Genomic DNA, 25,421 nt, shown 5'->3' with positions numbered 1-25,421 from the left:
CTTCATAGTAAATGTACTAATCACTCTCAATTAATCTATCTTAACTCCAAATCTATACAAGGAAACAAAGCTTTACTGTACAAAATTCCTAGAGTATAGTAGGCACTCAAAAAATGTGGGCAGGAGAAAGGAAAAATATGTATCTAACTTTTTTTCTGTATTCTATAAGAATACTCATAAGAGTACTTAATTTTACTACTGATTTATTAAAGAAGATATCTAAAAAGTAGTTTGTCTTTCCTAGGGACTGGGAATATAATATTTAACACATTATTTTAAAAAATTTTTTTAAGATTTTTATTCATTTGAGTTGAAAGAGAGCTTGAGCAGGAGGGAGGGGCAGAGGCAGAGAGAGAAGCAAACTCCCCACTGAGCGGGGAGCCTGATGTAGGGCTCCATCCCAGGACCCTGAGATCGTGACCTCAGCTGAAGGGAGACACTTAACTGACTGAGCTACCCAGGCGCCCATTATTACAAAATTCTAAAATTGATAATCCATGAAGTTAACTTAGATAGGATTTTGCCTGTTCTTTTAAGTTCCTTTTATTGCCATTTGGCCCAACAGGGGGGTTGTAAAATCTGACGACCCCAGTTTAGGGCAAATAGAAGCAATAAATACAGCAAATTTATAAGAGAAAAATAGTATGCTAGTTTTCGGTTGGGTCTTCATACTCAAAAAGATGGTCATCAATATCTGATACAGTTTTTAAAAAATGTAAGTGAGATGGCTTTATTATTTGTCTTGAAGTATTCAATTATCTTTAGGCACTTCACAAAGACAAAATAAATAGCTCTAGATAATCCACAGTTTCCTATGTTAAAGGAATTCAGTTTTTTCTAAACTTTAAAATCTGCCATCAGAGTGCCTGGGTGGCTCAGTGGGTTGAGCCGCTGCCTTCGGCTCAGGTCATGATCTCAGGATCCTGGGATCGAGTCCCATATCGGGCTCTCTGCTCAGCACAGAGCTTGCTTCCTCCTCTCTCTCTCTGCCTGCCTCTCTGCCTACTTGTGATCTCTCTCTCTGTCAAATAAATAAATAAAATCTTTTAAAAAAAAATAAAAATAAAAAAAATAAAATAAAATCTGCCATCAAAAGTAAAGCAGTTGTTACAGGGGTCAGTTATATTAAGAGATAATTTGACAGTTTTCTCAGTAGCAGTAGTGAATAGGTAATTGGCGACTAGAATAATGGTAGGATTACAACATTGATCATATGGAAAAGTAGTATAATGATTAAAAGTTCAGGGGTTGGAGTCAGATCTAGAATCTGCTACCAGTTTCTGCCACATGATAGGTGTATGACTTTGAGGAAATAAATCATTTAACCTCAATGAGTTCCTATAACTATAAAGTAAGGATACTAATACCTATCTATAAAATATGTCAGTGCCCTCCAGCAAAAGACAACCAGGAACATAGTTGTACAGTTCAGGGTAGTAGTTTTAATGTCTGAAAATCCCTAACAGGTTACTGCAAATACACAGGGTAAGTCAGTGTGCAGCAGGCACCTGTAAACCCTGTGATCACATTAAGAAGTAGTATCCTCATGGTTGGTGTTTGGCGAATATAAGTATCATTCAAAAACCAACAGGAGTGTGTCGGTTTTATGTCCCTTAAAATGGACAGATTCCTTGAGGAAACTGTTAATCAGTTAAAACAGTTTCTGCAGAGGCTGAAGTTGAAGAGAATAAGCTTAGACTGTCATATTCAGGATATCCTGTATTAATGTCTTTCTGATTGAATAGGCCTTGATGATAGGATTGTAATGACTTAAGCAGAAGCATTTTCATGATGTCAGATCAGGGAACATTTTTTTCTCAAGGCTCAAAGCTGAAATATAATATGATACAAGGGGCCATTAAAACGGAACCTACCTTCTGACATGTTTAAAGGAACAGTTATTAATTTTTTGTCACCCAGATCAGATAGAGGATAATAGATTCATTGATCTGTTACATTCAAAATAGCCTTTATAGTCTGGAGAAAACCTAGAAGAGTATTGTTTTTCCTTAAGTGACAAAAGGAGATCTTAGGGAGTTAAAAAACATGAAGTAGAGATGAGAGATCACATTATTTGTTAAACAAGATTAGTATTGATAGTAGGTAAGTAGTAAAGGGATAGAAAAGATAACTGAAGAATCAAAATTAATATGATTTTGTTATCTTGGGAGGGAGTTATCTACTTTTAAGTCAGTATCTTCTGAAGAATCCCTCAAAAAATGTGTTGTATGTATTTTGGGTTGGGAAACATGAATCTACTGAATAGCACCTTGAAATTTTACTGCTAAATTAGTTGTTAATAATACCTGATCAGGGGCTCCTGGGTGGCTCAGTGCGTTAAAGCGTCTGCCTTTGGCTCAGGTCATGGTCTCAGGGTCCTGAGCTTAAGCCCAACATTGGGCTTTCTGCTTAGCGGGGAGCCTGCTCCCCCCTCTCTGCCTGCCTCTCTGCCTGCTTGTGATCTGTCTCAAATAAATAAAATCTTTAAAAAAAAAAAAAAAAACTGATCAATTCCTTTCTAGATGATAGTCAATAACAAGTTTTCTCTGGTGTCTTTTCCAGAAGAACAAAAGTCCAGATTTTAAATCATTCAGAAGCTTTGGTGAATGTTTTCAAAATGCAGCTTGTATCTGTTTGTGATAAAACTGCAAATCTCTTGTATTCAGTCATATCATCTGGTAAAAAGTTAGAACCTAAGATTTAAACTAAAATTCCCACTTTTAAAAGGCGGCTTATCATCTCATAAGGAGTTAACTTGTGAGTCCTAAAGAGCATTTATCTTATTGCCATCAAGACTCTTGGCAGTACTTGGGGCTGTGGAAGTTTGAGGGTTTTTACGTGTTTTGATGACTGTTGTTTTAGAATTCCATATGTTGGGGTGTCTGGATGGCTCAGTCAGTTAAGCATCAGCCTTCCACTTGGGTTATGATCCCAGGATCCTATGATTGGGCCCTGCATCAGGCTCCTTGCTTAGGGGGTAGCCTGCTTCTCCCTCTCTGCCTACCTGACGCTTCCCCTGCTTGTGCACTCTCTCTAACTCTCTGTCAGATAAATTAAATCTTTAAAAAAAGGTGGGGGGGGATTCTTATTTGTTCTCTTCAGTTTGTTTTTTCAAATATAAAAATCATAATAAATGTGGTATTCTATTTTCTATTTTTTTAACATTCCATTTGTAGCTTTCGGTCCCTTTTATTGATCTCTTGAGTCTCTCCTAATTTAGACAAGTGATTTTTTTATTATTATTATTATCATTATTATTCAGGTATAATTGACATACAGCATTATATAATGATTTGGTAGTTGGATGTATTACATGACCGTGATGACAGCAAGTAGGTTTAGTTAACATCTGTTACCACACACAGATTCTCCTGATGATAACTTTGAAGATATACTAGCTTAGCAACGTTCCGATATGCAGCACGATATTAACTATAGTCACCATACTGTATATTACATCCCCATGATTTAATTATTTCATACTGGAAGTTTGTACCTTTTTACCGCCTTTACCTGTTTTTCCTATCCTCCCAACCCCCTGCTTCTGTCAACCATCCTTGTGCTGTCCTGCTCTCTGTTATCTTTGAGCATGGTTTGTTTAGATTCCAGGTAAAAGTGAGATCATACAGTATTTGTCTTTCTCTGATTTCACATAGCATAATGCCCTTAAAGTCCATCCGTGTTGTTGGCAAATGGCAAGATTTCTTTTTTCTTTTCTTTTTTTAATGGCTACATAATGTATTCTCTTTATTTTTCTTGATGTTTGTGGATGATAGGGACAGTCAAAAGTCTCAGTAAAATAGAACATTTATGGAGTTCTTAGCAATAATATCAGTGAATGTGTGGTCCTATTACTGGAGAAAGAAGTTGGGATTTCCCAAGTCAGGAATACAAAATCTAGTAATTTTTTTCCCCATCATTATAGCATAGATCTTTAGCATGAAAAAGCCTCAGGCCACCCTAAAAATAACCAATAACCAGAACAAACTGATTGCTCATTGGAGATATTTAAGTATACTTCAGTGTTTGGTCCATATCCATGTCTTATCAAGGTTGTGTCAGTGACAGCAAGGCCACACATTGGAAGTAACCATGGCAGTGCCTCTTAAAATCCCCACTCTATAGTGTTGCACAGTGTTGATGCACCTCAAGTGAACAATCTTGTTTATGTCAGAAGCTCCCCCCAAAATGGTCATTTGCAGTTCCAAATTTTCATTGTTGAAATCAGTTTAGATGTGAGTGTATTAGCTAGTGTTAGAGAGGGGAAACATGAAGGAGGCAGATGTTTGGCCTAGAAGAGGCGGCAGTTTTAGATTGAGACAATTTGTGAGAACTGCAGTGGTCCAAAACAATGTTTGTGTAACTTTTTATTTCAGGGCTCAGTTAAAGGCCAGTTGTCACTGATCAGGGACCAGACAATACCTGATTCTGAGTGTGTGAAAGTAAGCAAAGCAGTTCTTAGGGAGGCAGACAAAATTGAGAAAGTCCTTAAACCTTTTTTTTTTTTTTAAGATTTTTTACTTATTTATTTGACAGAGAGAGAGAGAGAGAGATCACAAGTAAGCAGAGAGGCAGGCAGAGAGAGATGGAAGCAGGCTCTCTGGCAAGCTGAGAACCTGATATGGGGCTTGATCCCAGGACCCTGAGACCATGACCTGAGCCAAAGGCAGAAGCTTAACCCACTGAGCCACCCAGGCACCCCATCTTTTTCTTTTTTTTAACATCCTCATTGAAAATAAAAATCGTCATTGAACTATAACTCACTTATATTGAGGTGCCTGGATGGCTCAGTGGGTTAAAGCCTCTACCTTTGGCTCAGGTCATGGTCCCAGAGTCCTGGGATCGAGCCCTGCATCGGGCTCTCTGCTTAGCAGGGAGCCTACTTCCTCCTCTCTCTCTGCCTGCCTCTCTGCCTACTTGTGATCTTTGTGTGTCAAATAAATAAACAAAATCTTAAAAATATATATATATATATATAACTCACATATAAAATTCACCCATTTAAAGTGTATACTTTAGTGGTTGTTAGTACATTCACAAAGTTGTGCAACCATCCCCACAAAAGTTTATAACATTTTCATCACCCTAAAAAGAAACCCTGTACCTTTAGCTGTGAATCTCTCCTAGTCCCACCCAAACCCTAGGCAAACACAAATATACTCTCTATAGATTTGCCTGTTCTAAATATTTCAGATAAGTAGGATCATGCAATATGTGGTCTTTCCTGACTGGCTGCTGTCACTTTCTGTACTATCTTCAAGGTTCATCTGTGGCATACCTTGTAGAGTTTTGAAAAGTTTTTGCCAATCAGAGATCTTCTGAACTCAGCCTCTAGGCCCAGTTCAGATGGATTCAGTTCAGATCAGATGGGCCTATCTCCATCCTCATTGTAATCTATTCCTCTTTAGACAGGAGTCAACACCCTAGACACACCTATCATAGGAGCAGGTCTTAGGAGGCTAGAAAACAATCTGACCAAGAAACAGTGACAAATCTGAGTAGATAACCAAAATATTCCCCAAAGATTTTCTAGGAAAACAAAAGCAAACCCACCACTGAAGGACTTTACTGTGAAATATTTTAGCTCAGTTTGTAATGAACTTAATCTCCCAGCCAAGGTCAAGTTGCACCTCAAATGGGATTTTAGATGTACACTCTGTTAACAAGGTGCCCAGTGCAAGAGAACAAGAATTGCGATTGAATCTCAATGGATCCTCCATTCTTGCCAGTGTCTGGTTGCCAGAGACTACGAGGAGCACAAATATAATTGAGCAAGTTGGGTTTTATTGCTCATTTGCATTATAGAAAATCACACACCCTGGGGTCTTTAGGGTTTCTTAGTAAGAGGGTGTTAGAAAGAAATTAGAGGTTTTGGCTTGTGTGAAGTGATTTTAGGGAGGATTCACGGAAGTGATGGGGTCTGCTCAGGACTAGCGATATCAGTAAGCAGGGAAAACTATGATTATGTGTCTTTTTTTTTTTTTTAAAGTAATCTCTTCACCCAGTGTGAGGCTCAGACTCACGACCCCCAAGATCAAGAATCGCATGCTCTTCTATCTGAGCCAACCAGCCACCCCTGTGATTGTGTATCTAGGAAAAATATCTAACAAATATCTAGGATTGCCTACTAGTGTGAAGCTATAGCAGCAGTAATTTTTTTTTTAAGATTTTATTTATTTATTTGACAGGCAGAGATCACAAGTAGGCGGAGAGGCAGAGAGAAAGAGGAAGCAGGCTCCCTGCTGAGCAGAGAGCCGGATGCGGGGCTCAATCCCAGGACTCTGGGATCATGACCTGAGCCGAAGGCAGAGGCTTTAACCCACTGAGCCACCCAGGTGCCCCAATAACTTTTATTAGCTAGAGGGGGGATGTTTGGTATTCTTGTAATTGCACAATGACCTTGTTTTTGGCTGTGCTTAAACAAAATTATGTGTTTTGTCTCAGACCATTGTGACCTGGTCTGATGTTATTCTGTGAGATTATCTGTGTCCAACATAAAGCACCAGGGTCTAGCTGTGAACACCAGGCCCGCTCCTTAGTGTCTGTGTTCAGGCCGGTTCCTGGATGTTAGGAGCTGCTTTTCTTTCTCAAGTATGAAATGAGATAATGTTTTAAAAACACATGGAAGAGTGGCTGGCACATGGTAAATGTTCAGTAGTGGATGGTCTCTGGAGTTCTTTTTCACCACCCAGAAGAGTTTTTTATGTCTTGGGTACTTAAATAATGGTTAGCGGCAGAAAACAGGAATCCCTTTGATGCTACAGAAGCTATTATATACTACTAACTGATGGAAGAGAGTAGACTCTATCTTGGTAAGATAACCCTTACCATATGAAGCTAATTGTCTCTATAAATCTGTTTCCTGTTTCATAAGGTGAGAAAATTCCATTTTTATAATTTAAGAAGCATCACTGTAACTCAAGGAAAGTAATGCTGTTTGTGTATCCTGCTCTTAAACTGTTTTAATTAAATTCCAATTCATATGATTATTTGTGTTATCATTGCCAAAACCATCACCTCGGGAAAAAGTTTAAAAGATTTTCATCAGGGGCGCCTGGTTGGCTCAGTGGGTTAAAGCCTCTTCCTTTAGCTCAGGTCATGATCCCAGGGTCCTGGGATTGAGCCCTGCATCGGGCTCTCTGCTCAGCAGGGAGCCTGCTTCCACCTCTCTCTCTGCCTGCTTCTCTGCCTACTTGTGATCTCTGTCAAATAAATAAATAAAATCTTTAAAAAAAAAAAAGATTTTCATCAATAGTTGCATAAGTGATAAAACACTATTTGTGTGTTATAATGTCCACAGTATAGATAAAATTCTTAAAGTGTGCTTTTTAACTCTTAATTTAACTTGGAGTAGTTTTTATATTTAGCTTTTGGTGCATTAATAACCATGGGCAAGAGGAGAATGTTCTTTAAGAGGGGCCATCTGCTAGATGTATCTTAGACTCCATTTTAGTTCTTTTTTGACCAGCTTTTTAAGCAAACTCTTGACAGTGCTAGAATCCATCCAAAGCAGAGTGGTTTTTACTTCCACTTCTCCAAGACTCCACCCCTGCCCCACCTAGAAGTAGTGTGGTCTGATTGTGAGAAGCAAATGTCAGATCAGTCTTCCTGACTTGATCTAGTCACACCTCTAGTCCTTTTTTGCAGGTCTTTGCCTGTAAGCTTTAATATTGTCTGCACTCTGGATAGCTGCAGAATACTGCTATAAAGAAGATTTTTGTGTGTCCATGGTGACCAGGTCCAAATACTGGGATTTTTCCAGTTTTTATCCTAGGACAGATTGAAAGGTTAGTGTTTAGTTCCCTTTTCTTTAAGGAAAAAATGAGAATGGGATAGGAAATGTTGACAAGTGAACAGTTCTTTCTTAAATTAGCAGTATCTGGTCCCCCAATCTGTATTAAAAACAAATCAAAAGGATTGGGAATAAGTTGGGCAAGTAGATATGAGGAAAAGCATACACAGATTTTAACAGTAAGGGAAAGAGAAAATGAAAAGGCATACAGAAATGCTAAACACACACCAGTGAGAGTGAGGTTGGGTGTGGGAGAGAGGTGTGTAGGAAGAATATAGATGCAGTTGGGGATGGATGTAAATGCACATAGTCCTGTGTCCTTTCAAAAATCTCTATCAGTGCATTAGAATAGTAATAGAGTAATTGGTGTCCTTGTGATATTTGCTATGAGTCATCAAGAAACAATTATATTTAGTGTTCTTAAGAAATCAAGGCAGACTGAAGTAAGTTTGGATGCCTTTACAGCGATTAGGTTATTTTTTTGGGAAAATTTTACTTAAGTGGAAAATGTATTCATTTCTTAATAATGTCAGCTAATTCAAGCGTTCCAAAGGGGAAAACTGAAGTACTGGATTCTACGTTTTCATCAGAAGGAAATTTCACACTAACTCTCCAATAACAGATGATATTTATTAAATATCCACATGTATATGGTATTGTTCAAACTGTTACAAACTAGTTTGTTTTAGCTTTCATTAAAATATTGCAACCAAAAGCATGCTTGCTGTTACAGTGGACTATACAACTTGAGTTCAGATTTGTTCATTTGGTAAAGCACAGCTTATTTGCATACGATAAATACATTGGCAAAGTTCAGTCTTTGATGAGAACAGGATAGGTTGTGCGGATCTTCCTCCCACTAAAAACAACATGGGGCTTTTTTTAGTATTTGAAAAATAGTCGGGGAACTGCCAAGTTAAACGTGGGGTAAGGGGAGCCCAACCCAGAGAGGTAAATGTATATCAGAGCACTAAAACCAGTTGTTTCCTAAGACATTTGCCAGAACACAAAGGGGATTTGGTTCATTAACTCAAAGATCAAGGCAAACAGAAGTTAAGGCTCAGAGCATGTGAAAGTTATGAAATCCTAGAGACCTTGCTCTACACTGAGTAGGGACCCCAAAGGACTTCCCCACTACAACCAAATTGGCTTCCCTTCCTCCCGACTCCAGAAGACTGTAGAAATAGCTGCCTTGGCAGTGGGCAGAGTAGAAAATGGGAAGGAAAAGGGGTAAAAAAACACATCTCTGCGAAGTTGTGGCCACTGACCAGCCCTCTTGCAGATTTAGATCCTGATCTAATATTTGCACAAGTGGGCCAGGGAATTTCAGTGAATTTGGTGTAGATAGTGGCCTCCAGGAACATAGCAGAAGCAAACATAAAGCTTCTCTGGAAGAGGGCATATCCATCCTAAGCTAAGCAAATCATGTCTCTACATACCATTTTTAAGGGCAGTAACCACGGTGAAAAACAACTGAGGCCCACAAGGAAACAGCAGAGAAAGAAACAACAGTAAAACAAAAACAGGTAGCAGAAATGAATTGGTGCTTAGTTTTCACACACAGATACAAAATGCATATGCTTACCAAGTTTTAATGAAATAAACCTGAATAATAATTACAGACAATAGTATACTGTGAAAAGTTGTAGCAGATTTGGCAGGGGCATGGGGGGGATAAGTAGGTCTTCTAGAAAAGAAAAAAGTAACCAAAAATAAAGAACTGTTAGCATTTTGACAGCAGATTGGATTTTGCAGGAGAGAGAATGGGTGAATCAGAAGATAAAAGAAGTCACCTGTGGGATGCCTGGGTGACTCAGTTGGTTAAGTGTCTCGCTCAGCTCAGGTAATGATCCCCGTGATCAAGTCCTACGTCGGCTTCCTTTGCTCAACAGAGAGCCTCCCTCTTCCTCTGCCTGCTGCTCCCCCTGCTTGTGCGTGCACATGTTCTTTCTCTCTCTCTCTCTCTCTGACAAATAAATAAATCTTTAAAAGAAAGGAAGAAATCACCTGAATGCTGCCTAGAAAGAGACTGTATTAGGGTATCTCCAGATCATGGGGAGGTATGTATATAGGAGATTTCTTAGGATGGATTCACTCACGTGATTATGGAGGATAAGTCCCACAGTCTACCACCTACCACCTGGAGGCCCTGGAAAGCCCATGATGTCATTCCAGTACAGATTCGAAGGTCTGAGAACTGGAGGGCTGATGGTATAAGTCTCAAGTCCAGAGGCCCAAGAACTGGTAGTTCTGGTGTCCAAGAACAAAAGGTGGATACCCCAGCTCAAGCAAAGACAGAGCAAATTTGCCCTTCTGCCTTTTCTATTCTGGCCTCAACAGATTGGATGAAACACCCACAGACACTTGCCATCAACTCCATTGGTGAGGACAGTCTTCTTTACTCAGTCTGCTGATTCAAATGCTCATTTTTTCCAGAAATGTTCTTACAGACATACCCAGCAATAATGTTTTACCAGGTATCCTAGCATCCTTAGCCCAGTCAAGTTGATGCACAAAATTAACCGTCACAGGGACAATGGCAGAAACTACTACGAAGAAGAGAATAAAGGTTATGGATGATACAAATGTAGGTTTGATGAAGCCCTAAGAAGAGAAGAGAAAATGGCTGAGAATTTTCTAGAATTGATGAAAAACACCAATCCATAGATTAGAGGCCAGCAAATCCCAAATAGAAATAATAAAAATACAAACCTAGGCACATTATAGAGAAAATACAGAAAAGACAAAATAAGACATTACCTTCAGAAGAATGACTTCTGAAACCAGTGGAATAATATCCTCAGTGTGCTAAAAGAAAATTATAACTGTCAATTTTCATACATAGTGAAAATACCTCTCAAGAATGAAGGTGAAATAAAGATATTTTCAAAGAAACAAATTTATCTTCACAAATCCTCACTAAAGAAAATTCTTAACAGTGGACTTCAGGCAAAAGCAAAGTAAGCACTGATGGAAAGTCTAATATACAAGAAGTAATGAAGAGCAAAGGAAAGGTAAAATAGATGGACAAATATTGGTAAACATTGCTTGCATAAAAGTAATGATATTTTGTGGGACTTCGTCAAAGCGAAGCAAAATATCACAATAATTCATAAGTTGCAGAATGAAAGTGTGTAGAAAAATGGAGTTAAACTGTTCTAAGATCCTTAATGTTCAAAAGTTTTAATTTCAGAATTTGGTAATTATGTGTCTGATTTCCAAAGTAACCAGTAAAAATAGGGAAAGATTATATAATTTCCAAACTAAAAGAAGAGAGGAAATAGAATGATAATTATCATTTATGTCTAACACACTCATTTTAAAATGTATAAAGAAATGCAAAGGGCCAAGAATAGCCAAGGAGTTCAGGAAGCAAATGAACAAGGTGAGAAGACTTACTGCCCTATCTGATAGAAAAGCTCTGGTAACTGAAGATTGGCATTGATGTAAGTTCAGACAAGCGGATGGGACTAATGGAACCTGGAAACAGACCCATACACTTAGAGGCCTTCAGAACAGAGAAGAAAAGACAGACATTTTAGGAAATGTGTTTGATTATGAAATCAGCTCCAGGTGGATTAAAGAAAAGACCTAAATGTCAAGGGCAAATGTTTGATAAGATTACCTGAGATAAGGAAGGATTTTTATTTTTTAAAAACAACACCAAAAAGACACAACCATGAAGGAAAATAATTACAAATTCAGTTAAATTAAAATTTAAATTTTTGGTCATCTAAAGATAAGCCATAGAAGTGAGAAAAATATTTCTAACATGTATCACTGAAATATGAAGAAATTCATAATAAAAAGCAGACGACTCAATAACAAGCCTCGAACAGGCATTTCACAAAACGGGGGGTTCAGTAAATAAGTGTGCTCAACCTCACTAGCAATAGGGAAATAAAACTCAAGCCACAGTGAAATATTGCTACATACCCACCAGATCAGTGAAATTTTAAAAATTCGACAATACCAGGTTTTGCTAAGGAGGTAGAATGACAGAACTCTCATACATTGCAAGTAGTGATATAAATTTAGTATGATCACTTTGGAAGAGTTTAGCATTTTCTAATAAAGATACACATATCCAATGACCCAGCAATTTTTTTTTACGATTTTAAAATTTATTTATTTGAGAGAAACAGCACAAGTGGGAGGGAGGGGAGAAGCAGGCAGCCTGCTGAGCAGGGAGCCCAATATGAGGCTTGATCCCAGGACCCTGAGATCATGACCTGATCTGAAGGCAGATGTTTAACCAACTGAGCCACCCAGTGCCCCAAACCAGCAATTTCATTCCTAAGTATAGGTACCCTTAAAAAAAATGCATTATGTTACATGTACAAGAATATTCACAGCAGCATTGTTCATGGTAGCCTGAAACTGTACATTAAGAGTGAAATGGCTAGGGGCGCCTGGGTGGCTCAGTGGGTTAAAGCCTCTGCCTTCAGCTCAGGTCATGATCCCAGGGTCCTGGGATCAAGCCCCACATCGGGCTCTCTGCTCAGCAGGGAGCCTGCTTCCTCCTCTCTCTCTGCCTGCCTCTCTGCCTGCTTGTGATCTCTCTCTGTCAAATAAATAAATAAAATCTTTAAAAAAAAAAAGTGAAATGGCTAGATTATGACTATTACAGTGTAAACTTTCACCTGTAATAGCATGGATCGGTCCACAGTATTGAAGGAAAGAAGACTTTAAAGAGTGCATTCCAGTGTAATTCATATAAAGTTTGTAAGCAGTAATACTAAACTATACTGTTGTTGGTGAGGGCGGCCGATTTTCTGTAAAGGGCATGATAGTAAGTATTTTAGACTTAGCTGCCATGTGGTCTCTGTCGCAGCTGCAATGACTGCTGTGCCACTGGTGTAAAAGCAGCCCTAGATGGTTCATGGCTGTGTTCCAGCAAGAGCCAACCCATAGTTTACAAGTACACATGTTGGAAATAAAATTACTTTTAAAAGGAAGAGGGGCAAGGAAAAGGGGAAGGAAATGATGACCATGAAAGATAGAAAAGCGGTTAGTACTTGGAAGAAAGAAGTTTTGGTTTGTGATCCAGGCAGGGTAAATGGGGACTTATGGGATGCTGGCAGTGTTTTAGTGAGACTCATATGAAGGTTGCACAGATACATACTCACTTTATAGCTGTCTCTTGAATTCTATGTAGAAGTTCTATGTGTATGTCACAATAAAGTCTTCAAAAGTAAAAATAGTGCTTCCTTACATGATTTAATTTTATGCAAATTTTTGTTTAGTTTACATTTGAATTTGCTTGTTTCTGAAATTTATTATTTGTTCCTAAAAGAATTTAAGTAGTAATATAAGGCTGTTGTCTTACATATGATTTCTGTAAAAGATTTCTTTATGTTCTGTGTTTTAGGGGCTTGGTGATACAGATTGCAGTTAATATCTTGGCTCATTTATACCACAGTATTGACAGCTGTCCTCTTTTTGTCCTTCTGTTCACAGGCTCAGTAGATGAAGGTGTCACTGAAGGGTTACCTACACTTCAAAGCACTTCTAGCACTAATGCTCATGCAGATGATGATGATCGGTTAGTACTGACATAGTATGTTGTTTTCTTATAAAGGGGGGTATTTGCAACTGTAAATCCAAACATTTTAACTATATAATTTTAATTATATAAGAAGTTTATTGGTACCTCATTTTATTTTTCAGAGTAAAGAGGTCATTACATCATGAATTAGACCACCTATACAGGGTTTTTGGCATTTAAAACAGCCCAGGCCCATTACCTTTAAATAGTTTCTGTATCAGGGATTGGTGAACTGTGAACCACAGGCCAATTCCAGTTCACCACCTTAATTTGTAAATCAAGTGTTCCCATAAAGCCATGCTTATTTGTTTATGTATTGTCTGTGAATGCTCAGGTTGAGTGGTCGAAACAGAGATGAAAGCCAAAAATATTTATTATTTAACTTACTACAGAGAACGATGCCAAATGCTCCTCTACATACCCATAATTCACAAGTCATTATCTTCAAACTGTCCCTCCCTTCTTCATATTTTCACATAGATGTATAAGGGGCTTTCAGACTTAACATGGCCAAGACCCCTAACTCCCCACCTAAATCCCGGTCATCCGGTCTTACCTATCTCTAAACAGCATTGTCATTAGTTAAATGTAGAAAAGCACAGCATTGAGAAATATTAGGAACTATTTGGTATATGGTGTATTTGGGGAATATGAGAAAAAACGAGGCTGGAAGAGTACACAGAACCCAGATCATAAGGAGTCTCCTATGCCTCGCAAAGGGTTTAGACTTTGAAGGTAACAGTGAGCCGTTGCAAGATTTTAAAGAGGGGGCTGATTTAATCAGATCACTGTGAAGCAAGCAGAAGGATAGATGGGGGGGGGGGGTTGGGGGGCATAAAGAGAGGGAGTGTATTGATGAAGACCTAAATTAAAACAATATTAGGAAGGAAAGGATTAGAGAGATTAACGGTACCTGAGGTAAAATCATTTATATGTTACTTAAGATGCTGGACATTCTGGACAATAACATTGTTTTTCATATTGCTATAAATGAAACTTTTAATGTAACACTTAAGCTCTCAAAAAGTCATTTTTTCTTCTGTTCATTTTTAAGTTCTATAGAAATGTTTATTCAACTTAAAAATCAGAATCTGGTTGCCTTCTTTGGTCTGTTTTTTTAGATTGGAAAATGTTCAGTATCCCTACCAACTCTACATTGCTCCTTCTACCAGCAGTACAGAACGACCAAGTCCAAATGGTCCAGATAGACCTTTTCAGTGTCCAACTTGTGGGGTACGATTCACCCGTATTCAGAACTTAAAACAGCACATGCTCATCCACTCAGGTAATGCCACCTTCCCTATTGTTGCATAAATGAGTACTTGAAACATATTTAGAAATCCCAGTTAAAAATAGAAAACAGGTGTTTTTGAGTTTAAAAAATATGTCTCTAAGACATTGGGGAGGTATGTGCTATGGTGAGTGCTTTGAATTATGTAAGACTGATGAATCATAGACCTGTATCCCTGAAATAAATACTACATTCTATGTTAATAAAAAAATATATATGTGTCTCTGAGAAGTCAGATAAGCCTGACTTACTCTGTTGCTTAAATGGTACAGTATCAGAAAGCTTAGCACATTTGCCATAGGCCTAAGTATTTAGATTAAAACTTGAAGGGCTATGTGTGTATAATACATAAATAAAAGGGATATATTAGTTGTGTGTATATGTACAATAGAGAAGCACAAATACTGCTTCTCTATTGAAGCAGATAGAGCAGATGAAATTAAAAGGGTATCTATTGGGGCACCTGGGTGGCTCATGGTAACGTTAAGCCTCTGCTTTCAGCTCAGGTCATAATCTCAGAGTCTTGTGGTCGAGCCCCGCAACGGGCTCTCTGCTCAGCGGGGATCCTGCCTCCTTTCTCTCTGTGTCTCTCTGCGTACTTGTGATCTCTTTCTCTGTGTCAAATAAATAAAATCTTTTTTTTTTTTTTTTTGAAAAGGTATTTATTGATGTTCTTTGTACTATTCTTGTAACTTTTCTTCAAGGGTTGGACTATTTCCAAATAAGTTTTTTTTTTTTAAATCTAATAACCATAATTTAATTTCAGTTCTGCAATCCTAAATTTCTCTGTACCCTGATTAATCAGCTTTGTATTATTTATTAGTATAAAAGAGATTTTTAATAAATGATGCTTAGAACAGATTTAAAATTTAGTTCAGTGATCACATAAAGGCAACAAAATTCTCGTGGGTAAACACTGACCTCTGATAGAGTAAGAAATCTTTGCTACTGTTTTCATCTGTGTTTTTATCTTACTTTCCTGTGCCCTGGCTAGTTCTAATAGTCCTTGAGCTAACATCAATTCCCTATGACTTTATTAAATCAACAGATTATATTTTGAAGGTTTTTAAAAATTTTGCCAAAACTGTGATAGTTAATTGGAAGAGACAATTAATATACTTTATAATTCACATATTAGTTTCTATATCTTTTCCTGTCACTTTACATTAAAGGCCCAGAAACCCACTTTGCCAAGTAATAGTTCTACCATCATTATTAATTATGTTCAGAGATGTTAGAATTTTCCTTTTTTCTTCTCATTTCTCTCCCAGGTAGGGAATGAAAAGTAGGTCCTTTTTCCGGCTTTTCAGTATAAACTATACTACTTTAATGAAATTGAAATAACAATGTTTTATGGAGATTTTACTTCTGTTTAAATACTGTGATTAAATCATCTATAAAGTAGATGATTTAGAAGAATATTCAAAAATCAAGTTCAGTATAAACAAGTTTACCTCTCCCTCTAATGCCTTTCTCTCTCTCTTTCTTTCTTTCTTTCTTTCTAAGCACTGTGACTTTTCAGATGTTCTTTACCTTTTCTGAGATGTTGAATTGGAATCCATTTTTGCTGATTTTTGTCTTTTTAAATTACCTGTTGCTACAAAATTATAATTCAGAAGTTTGTGAGGTTTGTGACCTTTCGTTTTATTTTGTTTTTTAGATAATATTTTGTTTTGCTTAATTTTGTAGGAATTAAACCATTTCAGTGTGACCGCTGTGGGAAAAAGTTCACCAGGGCTTACTCGCTAAAGATGCATCGCCTAAAGCATGAAGGTAAACGCTGTTTCCGGTGCCAGATATGTAGTGCCACTTTCACTTCCTTCGGGGAATATAAACACCACATGAGGGTTTCCCGGCACATTATCCGCAAGCCTCGGATTTACGAGTGCAAAACATGTGGCGCCATGTTCACCAACTCTGGAAATTTAATCGTGCACCTGAGGAGTCTGAACCATGAAGCGTCAGAGCTAGCAAACTACTTCCAGAGCAGGTGAGGTGCACAACAAAAACGAACCAGGAAAACTGCTGACTAAACTCTCTTTTCCTGCTTTTAGGGCAGCCTGCTGTGTTTTTTATCAGGTTGCCAGCTAATCAGTCACATTCCTTTAAATTCCCACTGTCCATACTCTGATCCCATGATCTGATAAAATTTTGCTGAATCTTCTAAGTTTATACAATTATAAATATTTTTCTAGTTGGTATTGGAAATTTTTCTCTACAGAAGTAGACTGCTTACCTCTTGCTTTGTCTTTTTGTTTTGTTTTTTGTGTTTTTGTTTTTTCAATAACATAGGGTTAATATGGACCATACTGGAAAATTTACCATGTTGGATGATCTTAGTGATACTGAATTACTTCAGACTCTTTGGATGTCATAAAATTTTTGACCACATCTCATTTTTTAAAATTCTATATAAAGGAGCATATATTTACCAATAAAGAAAGAAACTTCAATAGCAACTATGATGGATATGATTCTTTAGATCAAATTTTCTTTTTCAATTTAAAGCTCCATGCTTTTAATATTAATAATTTATTATAATAGAATTCCTTTCTGATTTATAGAGTATCCAAGGAAATCAGGTTCTAGTTCTGGCTCTACCACTAACTGCTGTTATGATTGAACGTGTCACTTTACAAATGAAGAAGCTTGAAACATAGAGAAAGATAAAATGTAAGCTTTAAAGATGATTTCTAAGGTCTCTAGATATAAAATTCTGTCATCTTTTTTTAATATTTTATCATAAATACACATCTGTAGGAATCCTTTGTTTTTTATCAAATGAAATCTTCCTAAACCTTTACATTTTAAATCATCTTTATTTTTTAAATCTTGTTTTTTAATAAATTCTAAATTATTGCTACATAAATTCTGTTTTTCTCACCAAACCCGACATTCATGTTATTTAATCATGTCTGAATGTCTGGTTGTCCTATCACTAAACCTAAATTCTTTTTTTTTTTTTTTTTAAGATTTTATTTATTTACTTGACAGAGAGAGATCACAAGTAGGCAGAGAGGCAGGCAGAGAGAGAGAGGAGGAAACAGGCTCCCTGCCGAGCAGAGAGCCCGATGCGGGACTCGATCCCAGGACCCTGAGATCATGACTGGAGCCGAAGGCAGCGGCTTAACCCACTGAGCCACCCAGGCACCCACTAAACCTAAATTCTACATGTCTTATCAAACATTGTTTGTTCAGAACGAAAATAGTGTCTCAGTTAACCACTCCTGTTGCCTGTATCTTCCCCATTCAGAGCCCTCTACTGTCCATTCCTCTATCTAACACCTGAAGACTTTAGAAAATACAACATAGGGCATTTTAAATTGTTTTGCAGATGAACAGATTTTAATTTTTTATTAATACTGGACAATCAAATTATAAAATATCCTTCTTAAATGTATTAGTTATTGACATTCCTAGTAGAATGAGCTTTTTTAGCTTAACAAAGATTTAATTAAAGCATCTAAGATTTATAATGTTTATTCTTTTACAAAAAAATGCATATAGTAGAAAATTTAGTAAATGTAGGAAAGTATAAAATATAAGAAACTATAATATTTTCTGATCTAACCACTTAGGGATAATACCCACCGTTGTTAAAATTTGGGTATATTTTACTGTCCATATTCAAAAATTAAATATTTAATTACTCTACTAATAGAATATTAAATATTTTCAATATTAACACTTCCTGAGGACTAATATATAACCAGTCTCATGACATTTTCAAATATAATGCCTTTTATGCTCAAGGACTTAAAAAGCTAAGTTGATATACCTCTTAATTAGTATATAATCCAAGAAAGGTTAAGCAGAAATTATTCACATGATCTTTGCTTAAGTGAGCATGCGAATTACATTTGTTTGTATACGGAAACTCTTCTACATAGAACAAGAAAGTCTGTTTAGGTGTCTAAAATGACAGTGGAGGTGATAATCTTATCTATTGGTGGTAGAGAGAATTGATGTACTTTGGTTCTAATGGATACTTTTGGTTCATATTTAGTTTAGAAATTGAACATCCTGAATTATAACCAATCAACAATGAGAGAAATGAAAAATCCCAATCTTGTTTTACAAATCAGGTCTTTTTATTGTGGCTAATTTATTACTGGTTTGAAAATTAACTCCCTCTTTCATCCTTTGCCTCTTATCTAGTGATTTCCTAGTACCGGACTACTTAAACCAGGAGCAAGAAGAGACCCTTGTTCAGTATGATCTTGGAGAACACAGTTTTGAAAGCAACTCCTCTGTTCAAATGCCTGTAATTTCGCAGGTCTCCTCGACCCAGAATTGTGAAAGCACTTTCCCCTTGGGGTCTCTTGGTGGGCTGGCAGAAAAAGAGGAAGAAATGCCAGAGCAGCCAAAGACCAGTGCTTGTACTGAGGCAACCAGAGATGACCCCCCAAAATCAGAGCTGTCTTCTATAACCATTGAATAATTTCATGGTTTGGCTTCATTTTTGGTTTTTGGAAAGTGCCTGTGCTTGGTCTTGTACTTTTAAATTTAATTTTTTAAACAAAAAAGAGTTTAGGAAAGAATTTCCCTTTTTACTTTGTAAGCCCCGCAAGTGACGTTTTATTTTTCGTTTTATTTTTCATGACTGAGAGATTGCTTCTGTAAGTGCACAGTAACATGATGTTGAAACCTAATTGAAACTGAGACTTAAGGAGAACCAGTAGACTTAAGGCCTCTATCAGTTTCTTCTTCCATTATTAAAAGTGGGCTAATGAGATCATGAGGTAAAGAAGAATTCAGATGATTGTTGACCTTCCTGAGATGAAAGGGTACACCAGAAACAAATTACTAAACATAATTTGACAGGTAGCCTGAGTAGATATTTGCTCTTTATGCACAAGATGTTGTACAATATTTTGTAAAGCCTGTTGGTTTTGGAAATATTTACAGTAAGCTTTCTTAAAAATTATTAGGGTAAATGCTTCTGAAATCCAATGTACTCTTTTTTTTTTCCCTTTTTTTTAAGCTTTGTCATTTCTATTATTTTTCACGGTAAAAATTTCGTGTTGGGAGAGGCAGTCCCTGAACTTTTTTTAGTACCACTCCAAATAATCTTTCTTCTATGAAGTCGGAGAACCATGATTGAGAATAGTCAGGCTGTGCATGAAATGACCAGGAGTGGGAAATGAAGTATACATAAATCTCAGCTTTATAGGAACTCTTTTAATACTGCTTTTCTGACTAAAATTGTTGTTTACCTGGTCTCTGAATGTTAGTGCCTGGCTAATTAGGTCATTGCCTAAATCATTTTCCTCTTGCCCCATGAACAGTACTTCCTCTTGCATATACTGGCATGATATCATATAAGGGAAAAATATTGGAGATACTCTATATTTTATATATAGGCTTATGTAATCTTGGGGATGTTTCTATTGTGCTGATTCGGACAAAATAAAAGAATTCTCTGTTAAGGCTACGTTCTTAACCCAATTAAGATTGTTTACAAAATTCCTTATGTCAGTGATACTTTGTTTTTTGTTCCCAAAATATTTTTAGACATTGCCAAGTTTATTAAAAGGGTTAGTGTAGGTTTTACACAATGTAAGCAATAATGTAAAAGATAAGAAGAGGCTTTAAATTAATGATCTATGACTCATTAATCTGGGGGGGAAAGAATCGTTAAAAATAAAACTAAAACCTTAAATTAATATCACTTCTTTTGCTGCTAAAAAAATGAAACTTCCTGTTTATAGTTGAAATTTATGTGATATTCTAGACTGGAGTATACTTTTCATCTAGTGCATTAAAGCATCACTGACCTTGATCCTAAATATTCATGAGTCCATAGACAATGAACTTCTGAATAACTTTTTTCTGTGTATATTCCCAAACTTTAATAATTATAAGAACACCTGATTAAATTAGAAAAAGAAATTAAATACAGTTTTTTATTCAAAACACAAGTTCTGAATTTTGTCCGGGTGCTAGACCTTAATAATAAAATTAATTTTTAAGTTCTAGTGATTTTACTTGTTTCATTTTTTTAATTGGCTAATTCTGTGATTGATTTTCCTCCCACAAATGTAAAGGAAGGGAAAGTAAATGCATTGAAGATTTTTTTTTTTTCAGGTAACATTCTTTTTCTTGATTCTGCTGTCTTGAACTTGTTTTTGACTCCTTATCTCCATCTTGAACATTTTTTCCCCCTTTGCTCCCAAACACAGGTATATTACCTTCAGGAAGAACAACATATTCAAATTATGATGGGCTTCCACCGTTTATGCTTCTTTACTATAGTAGGGTTGAATTACATTTTTTGCAACAGACTGAGATACTTAATTTGTAACAGTACTGCTGTGTCTCAGCTTTCTAGCTGAGTCACAGGAAGGTCAGGAATTTTTATTTTTAATGTCCTACATATTCTTGAAAATTGTTATGCCTACCAGTGGATAAGCCTTGGAGTTAATTTTAAAATCTTACATTGGCAGAATAAAAACTAGGTAAAATTATGGCCAGGAATCATTGTTGCCTTCAGTTCTAAGAGTTATTTTTTTTTTTAAGTGTGTGAAAAGAAGGAAGGAAGAAAAAACAGAAAGAAATAGGGTTAAAAAAAAAAACCAAAATCGGGGATTTTTATGGTTGAAAGTGTTAAAACATTCCCCTATTCTGAGAACTCTACATTAAAAGAGCCCACAATTTTGGCAGCTCAGAAGTGGTCTGTATTCTCAGAAATGTAGGATTACCACTACTGGCTCTTCTTTCCCAAATGGAAACTTTAGATTTTCATTGGTAATTATGGATTGCACAGCTTTTCAAGTTTAATGAAAAATTTGAATATATTATGAAAATGTATACTTGGTTTGTTTATTCCCCAAATCTTATCAATACAGGTAGCTAACGAGTATTTAACATAAAGTGATACAAACAAAAGCCTTTTTTTTTCTTTCATTGAGGCTCTACATTTTTCTTGATAGACAGCTTAAGGATTTTTAGCTTATGGATCTGTTTTAGGAAACTAAGCCGCAAGGTATAATTGTATATAGTATTATTTAGGTTTATTTAAAATTCATCAGAGAGGGATACCCGAATGTATAATTTTTACCAGAATATATGAAAAAGATTGCAAAGAGATGAAAGCTAGTTACTACATTATCCCATCCATTAGGGATTGCCAGTGAAACTAAACAAAAAATTCCAGTTTAGAATACTTAAGTATAGCTATCTTTGTTAGGGCCCAAGAGGGTAACTTTCTGATATTTAAAGGGCTTAAATTTTAGGATGCAGGATAAATTGCCTTTTTAAAAACGAGTATTTTATACAAGAAAAGCATTTATTTTACATTTTTATGCTACCAAATAGATGAGATACACTTTAGAAATGAGTAAAGATGCTCGCTGTGATACTGGATGTTACAGCTCCTACGGTCGTTCTTTCCATTTTTAAGGGTGTGTTCTAACAAGGAGGCGTCTAGCGTGACCGTGATTGTAATAATTCAGAAACAAAAGGATTAATACTGGGGGGGGTTATGTGAAGTTTTTAGAAATGGATACAGATGGAGATTATCATCCACAAATACATTTAAATGAATTTCTCTTACTTGGAATTTCAAGTAATCATCTTAATTTGTGTTTCACATAATTAGTTGCACATTAAGTTACACTGCCAGTTTTTAAAGTTCTCGATTTCAGTGAGACAAAGTGTACTAAAATGTTTAAATAGCCTCATTCAGTCTTATATTTTAGCCTTTCAGCAACCATTCTGGGTTAAGTAATTTGGATCCATGATACGACACATGCCCTTTGATTTTAAAAACAAACAGAAAAACGTGTTTGGAATGGACTAGTCAGCATATCTAATGCAGTATCATTGGTAGCTCTGTTACCTTCTGACTACTGAGCCAGACTCTCCCCGTTGTATAAATGAGTCCCTGGGAACCTTTGGAAGCTGTATTAACTCTTTCAGTCTTTTATTTGATCTTCTGTTTTATTTTTGTATTCAGTCTAGATAGAGGCCAGTTATCTTGGTTAGCGGCTTTTATTTTGAAGATTCTCAGATCATCTTTAGTCTCTTAGTTTTGTAGTCCCTAAAAAAAAATTATAAGGTAATAGCAACTCTGTACTGTACCACATGGAGAAAATCATTGTTATTGCTTGATGAATCAAGTCCTGAAATTGTAATATCTTAACAGAAAGGAGTTTGAGGTTTGTTGAATTGACGAAGAGAATTAGAAGCTTTCATGTGGCACTTATCCTATTTTCACTCATCTGTAAAATGTGAAGCTATAACTCTGAAATATACATCCAAGTGAGGGAGAATAGTTTTCTAGATATTAATATTAATGGCAAGGGAAGTGACTGGTAAAGTTTGCATTTGGAAGCAACCCAAAGTTGTTAAAAGGTAATAAATATGATTTTTCACTATAAGTTATTGACATAAGATGCTTTATTTATAATATATACAGATTTTAAAAGTAACTGGAAGAAGAGTGTATAGAAACTAGATTTTTCTTAAGCAGTGGAACAAAATTGGGGAGAGTTCTATTATAGTAAACACATCTATGAGGAATATTTATAGCTAAGCATACTCCTTTAGCTTTAAGCTAAAATCTCAAAATTTAAACTTATTTTTTATTTTGCTTATACCCACTTTTTTAATGTCATTTTACTTGTGGTGATATAGGCTGTTTTTATTTGGAAAGCCCTTAGCAAGCTGAATTTGCCAAAAGCAATAATGGTTAAGATTAAACAATGAAGTGGAATTGAATGAATTTCCAGGTTCAACTAAGGAACAGACATTTTGTGGATATTTTATTCTTAGATTATAAAGGCTGAAATTTATTAATGGAGGAGTTAAGCTTATATCAGATTATGGGATATAGACTCTTAGTGACATCCTAGTTGTACTTTTTTTTTTAACCTCATACTAAACTAATACAGTTAGATATATCCACTACATTGTAGTGATTATATTTTTATGACAGAAAAAAACAGTTCCAGGTCTTTACAAGTAGTCTCTGCAGAGATGTCAGGCAGTGTTATGGACTCTCAGTTTGGCAGTATCCAAAATACAAAACTGCCTTAAAGTGCTCGTGCTACTTTAAGCAAACTTCCTCTGTGCAGGCCCCATGCCAGTTACAACTAGTACCAAGGTTCCTGTGTACATAATAGTTTACAAAGAATTTAAAAGTTGAGACCATTGACTGAAAACAGAAACTTTTTTTAAAAAATGTTTTTAACTTTAAAAATTTTAATTTCAGTTTGAAGTGCCTGGTTTGTAAAATCTAATTCTTTGATTATTGCCTTTCTATTTTAAATTGACTAATTTTGCTAAGTAAGCTTAAAGCCCTGGATTCAGTTGTGATGATTTATTGACAAAATCGCTGCTTGATTGTTTGAGGGGCTAGTGTCATGACTTTTATTACATTATCCTTGTTTTTCCAAATGCTGGTCTAACTATATCCAGATTTCATAATCCAGTTAAACAAGCTAAAAAATCATCCTGTAATTGTATGTTCAGGTTACCAAAGTATATCACCTTCTAAGGAAGGATAAATCTTCCCTGCTTTAAGAGGAGCCAGTTAACTCCCTTTAACACATGTTTCCAATGGCATTAGTGGAAGCTGTGTTCATTTAGAGGTGGGAAGCCTTTCATGCAGTTCCTAGAAACATCTGTTTTCTAGAAAGACCCTTTTTTATGATTAGATTATAAATGTGTTTTCTCTAAAAGCTTTGCTTTATTTCAGTTATCAATTTAATTTTCAAGTTGATAGATGTAAGGTCTCTCATACTGAGAGTAGTCCATTAAATTACTGAAAGTTGCACTGCTTTTCATCTTTCAGGTGCCTGAAATGAATGCCACCAGGTATTTGGAAGGAGTAAGATCATAAACTGTATTCATTTTCTTCCTTATACAAAGTGATGTCTTCTAATGCATATATTTCAAGATAAAAAGAAAAAAAAAAAGCCCTTAATAGAGCGAAATTTGGTTTTGATCCAAGTCCCAATAATATATTTGATTTTTCTGTTGTTACTGGTGCCTCCTGTTGCATCAGATAGCGATTGCCTGCCTCTTTATAGGGCACCCTTGTGGCACCTTATGTCCAATTGGAAGATAGTGTATGGCTTCTTTGTGCCTCTACTATCTTTTCAAAAGCCATTTTATAAAAATCCTAGGTAGCCTATTTTAATATTTAAATATATATATTTGTGAGATGCTTTTAGAACAGACATTTTTTTTTTTTACTTTGAAATTCCTGTATTCTCATTTTTAAGAGTAAATTAAAATTTTCTAGGATTAGGACTTGTCTTTTTCCACAGCAGCATAATGAGAAAGATTGAAATTGAAATTGACCATACTTAAGTGATAGAAGAAATTGATGTCTGGTTACAGGAGACAGATACGAAGGAAAAAATTGTTTTGATGTCACAGAAATGAATTTTTAAATGAAATTGTGGTTTTGTTTCTGTAATTTCATATTTGCTGCTACAGTAGCTCAGTAATTTACAGAGCTAACATACAAATCTGGCTCCATTTAAAAACTGGAGTACTTTCTAGTACAACCAGCCTGGGAGGAAACTGCGCATCACAGTTTTCCAGATGGGTGACTGACTGCTTTGTTTAGCCAATGCATGCTTAATATTTTCCTATAGGCCAGCATCAAGAAGTCTGGGGGAAACTTTTTTTTACCTTGTAGCATTATGATTCTTTTTGGTCACTGGCGTTTTATGAAACCGTTGGGGGAGGGTAATGCTGGGCCAGAAATGTGAATTAAAAGTATATGGATGGGTGTTTTTATGTCTTCTACCCTCTCCTAAAACCAGTACAACTCCCTT

The 25,421-nt window shown here is 36.1% G+C and overlaps 1 protein-coding gene across 8 annotated transcripts in view; it reads left to right on the top strand.

Annotated features, from left to right (window-relative positions):
- The window catches only part of ZBTB44 (zinc finger and BTB domain containing 44), a 66,558-nt gene extending 41,999 nt beyond the window's left edge, over nt 1-24,559 (top strand). For 4 of the 8 annotated variants that reach the window (XM_032356759.1, XM_032356751.1, XM_032356752.1 and 1 more), the window contains 4 exons: nt 13,253-13,337; nt 14,462-14,625; nt 16,321-16,621; nt 18,790-24,559. In XM_032356759.1, coding sequence (XP_032212650.1) covers nt 14,610-14,625; nt 16,321-16,621; nt 18,790-19,072 — 600 coding nt within the window. In that variant the 5' untranslated portion in view covers nt 13,253-13,337; nt 14,462-14,609 and the 3' untranslated portion in view covers nt 19,073-24,559. Of the gene's footprint in view, nt 1-13,252; nt 13,338-14,461; nt 14,626-16,320; nt 16,622-17,195; nt 17,305-18,789 lie in introns of those variants that run through there. The other 4 variants (XR_004289010.1, XM_032356756.1, XM_032356758.1 and 1 more) reach the window with 4 other exon arrangements.
- The last annotated feature ends 862 nt before the right edge of the window (nt 24,560-25,421 follow it).

The sequence above is a fragment of the Mustela erminea genome, chromosome 9 (assembly GCF_009829155.1).
Source record: "Mustela erminea isolate mMusErm1 chromosome 9, mMusErm1.Pri, whole genome shotgun sequence".
Lineage (NCBI taxonomy): Eukaryota > Metazoa > Chordata > Mammalia > Carnivora > Mustelidae > Mustela > Mustela erminea.
Note: the sequence above shows the minus strand (reverse complement) of the source record. Positions and strands in the feature narration are given on the sequence as shown.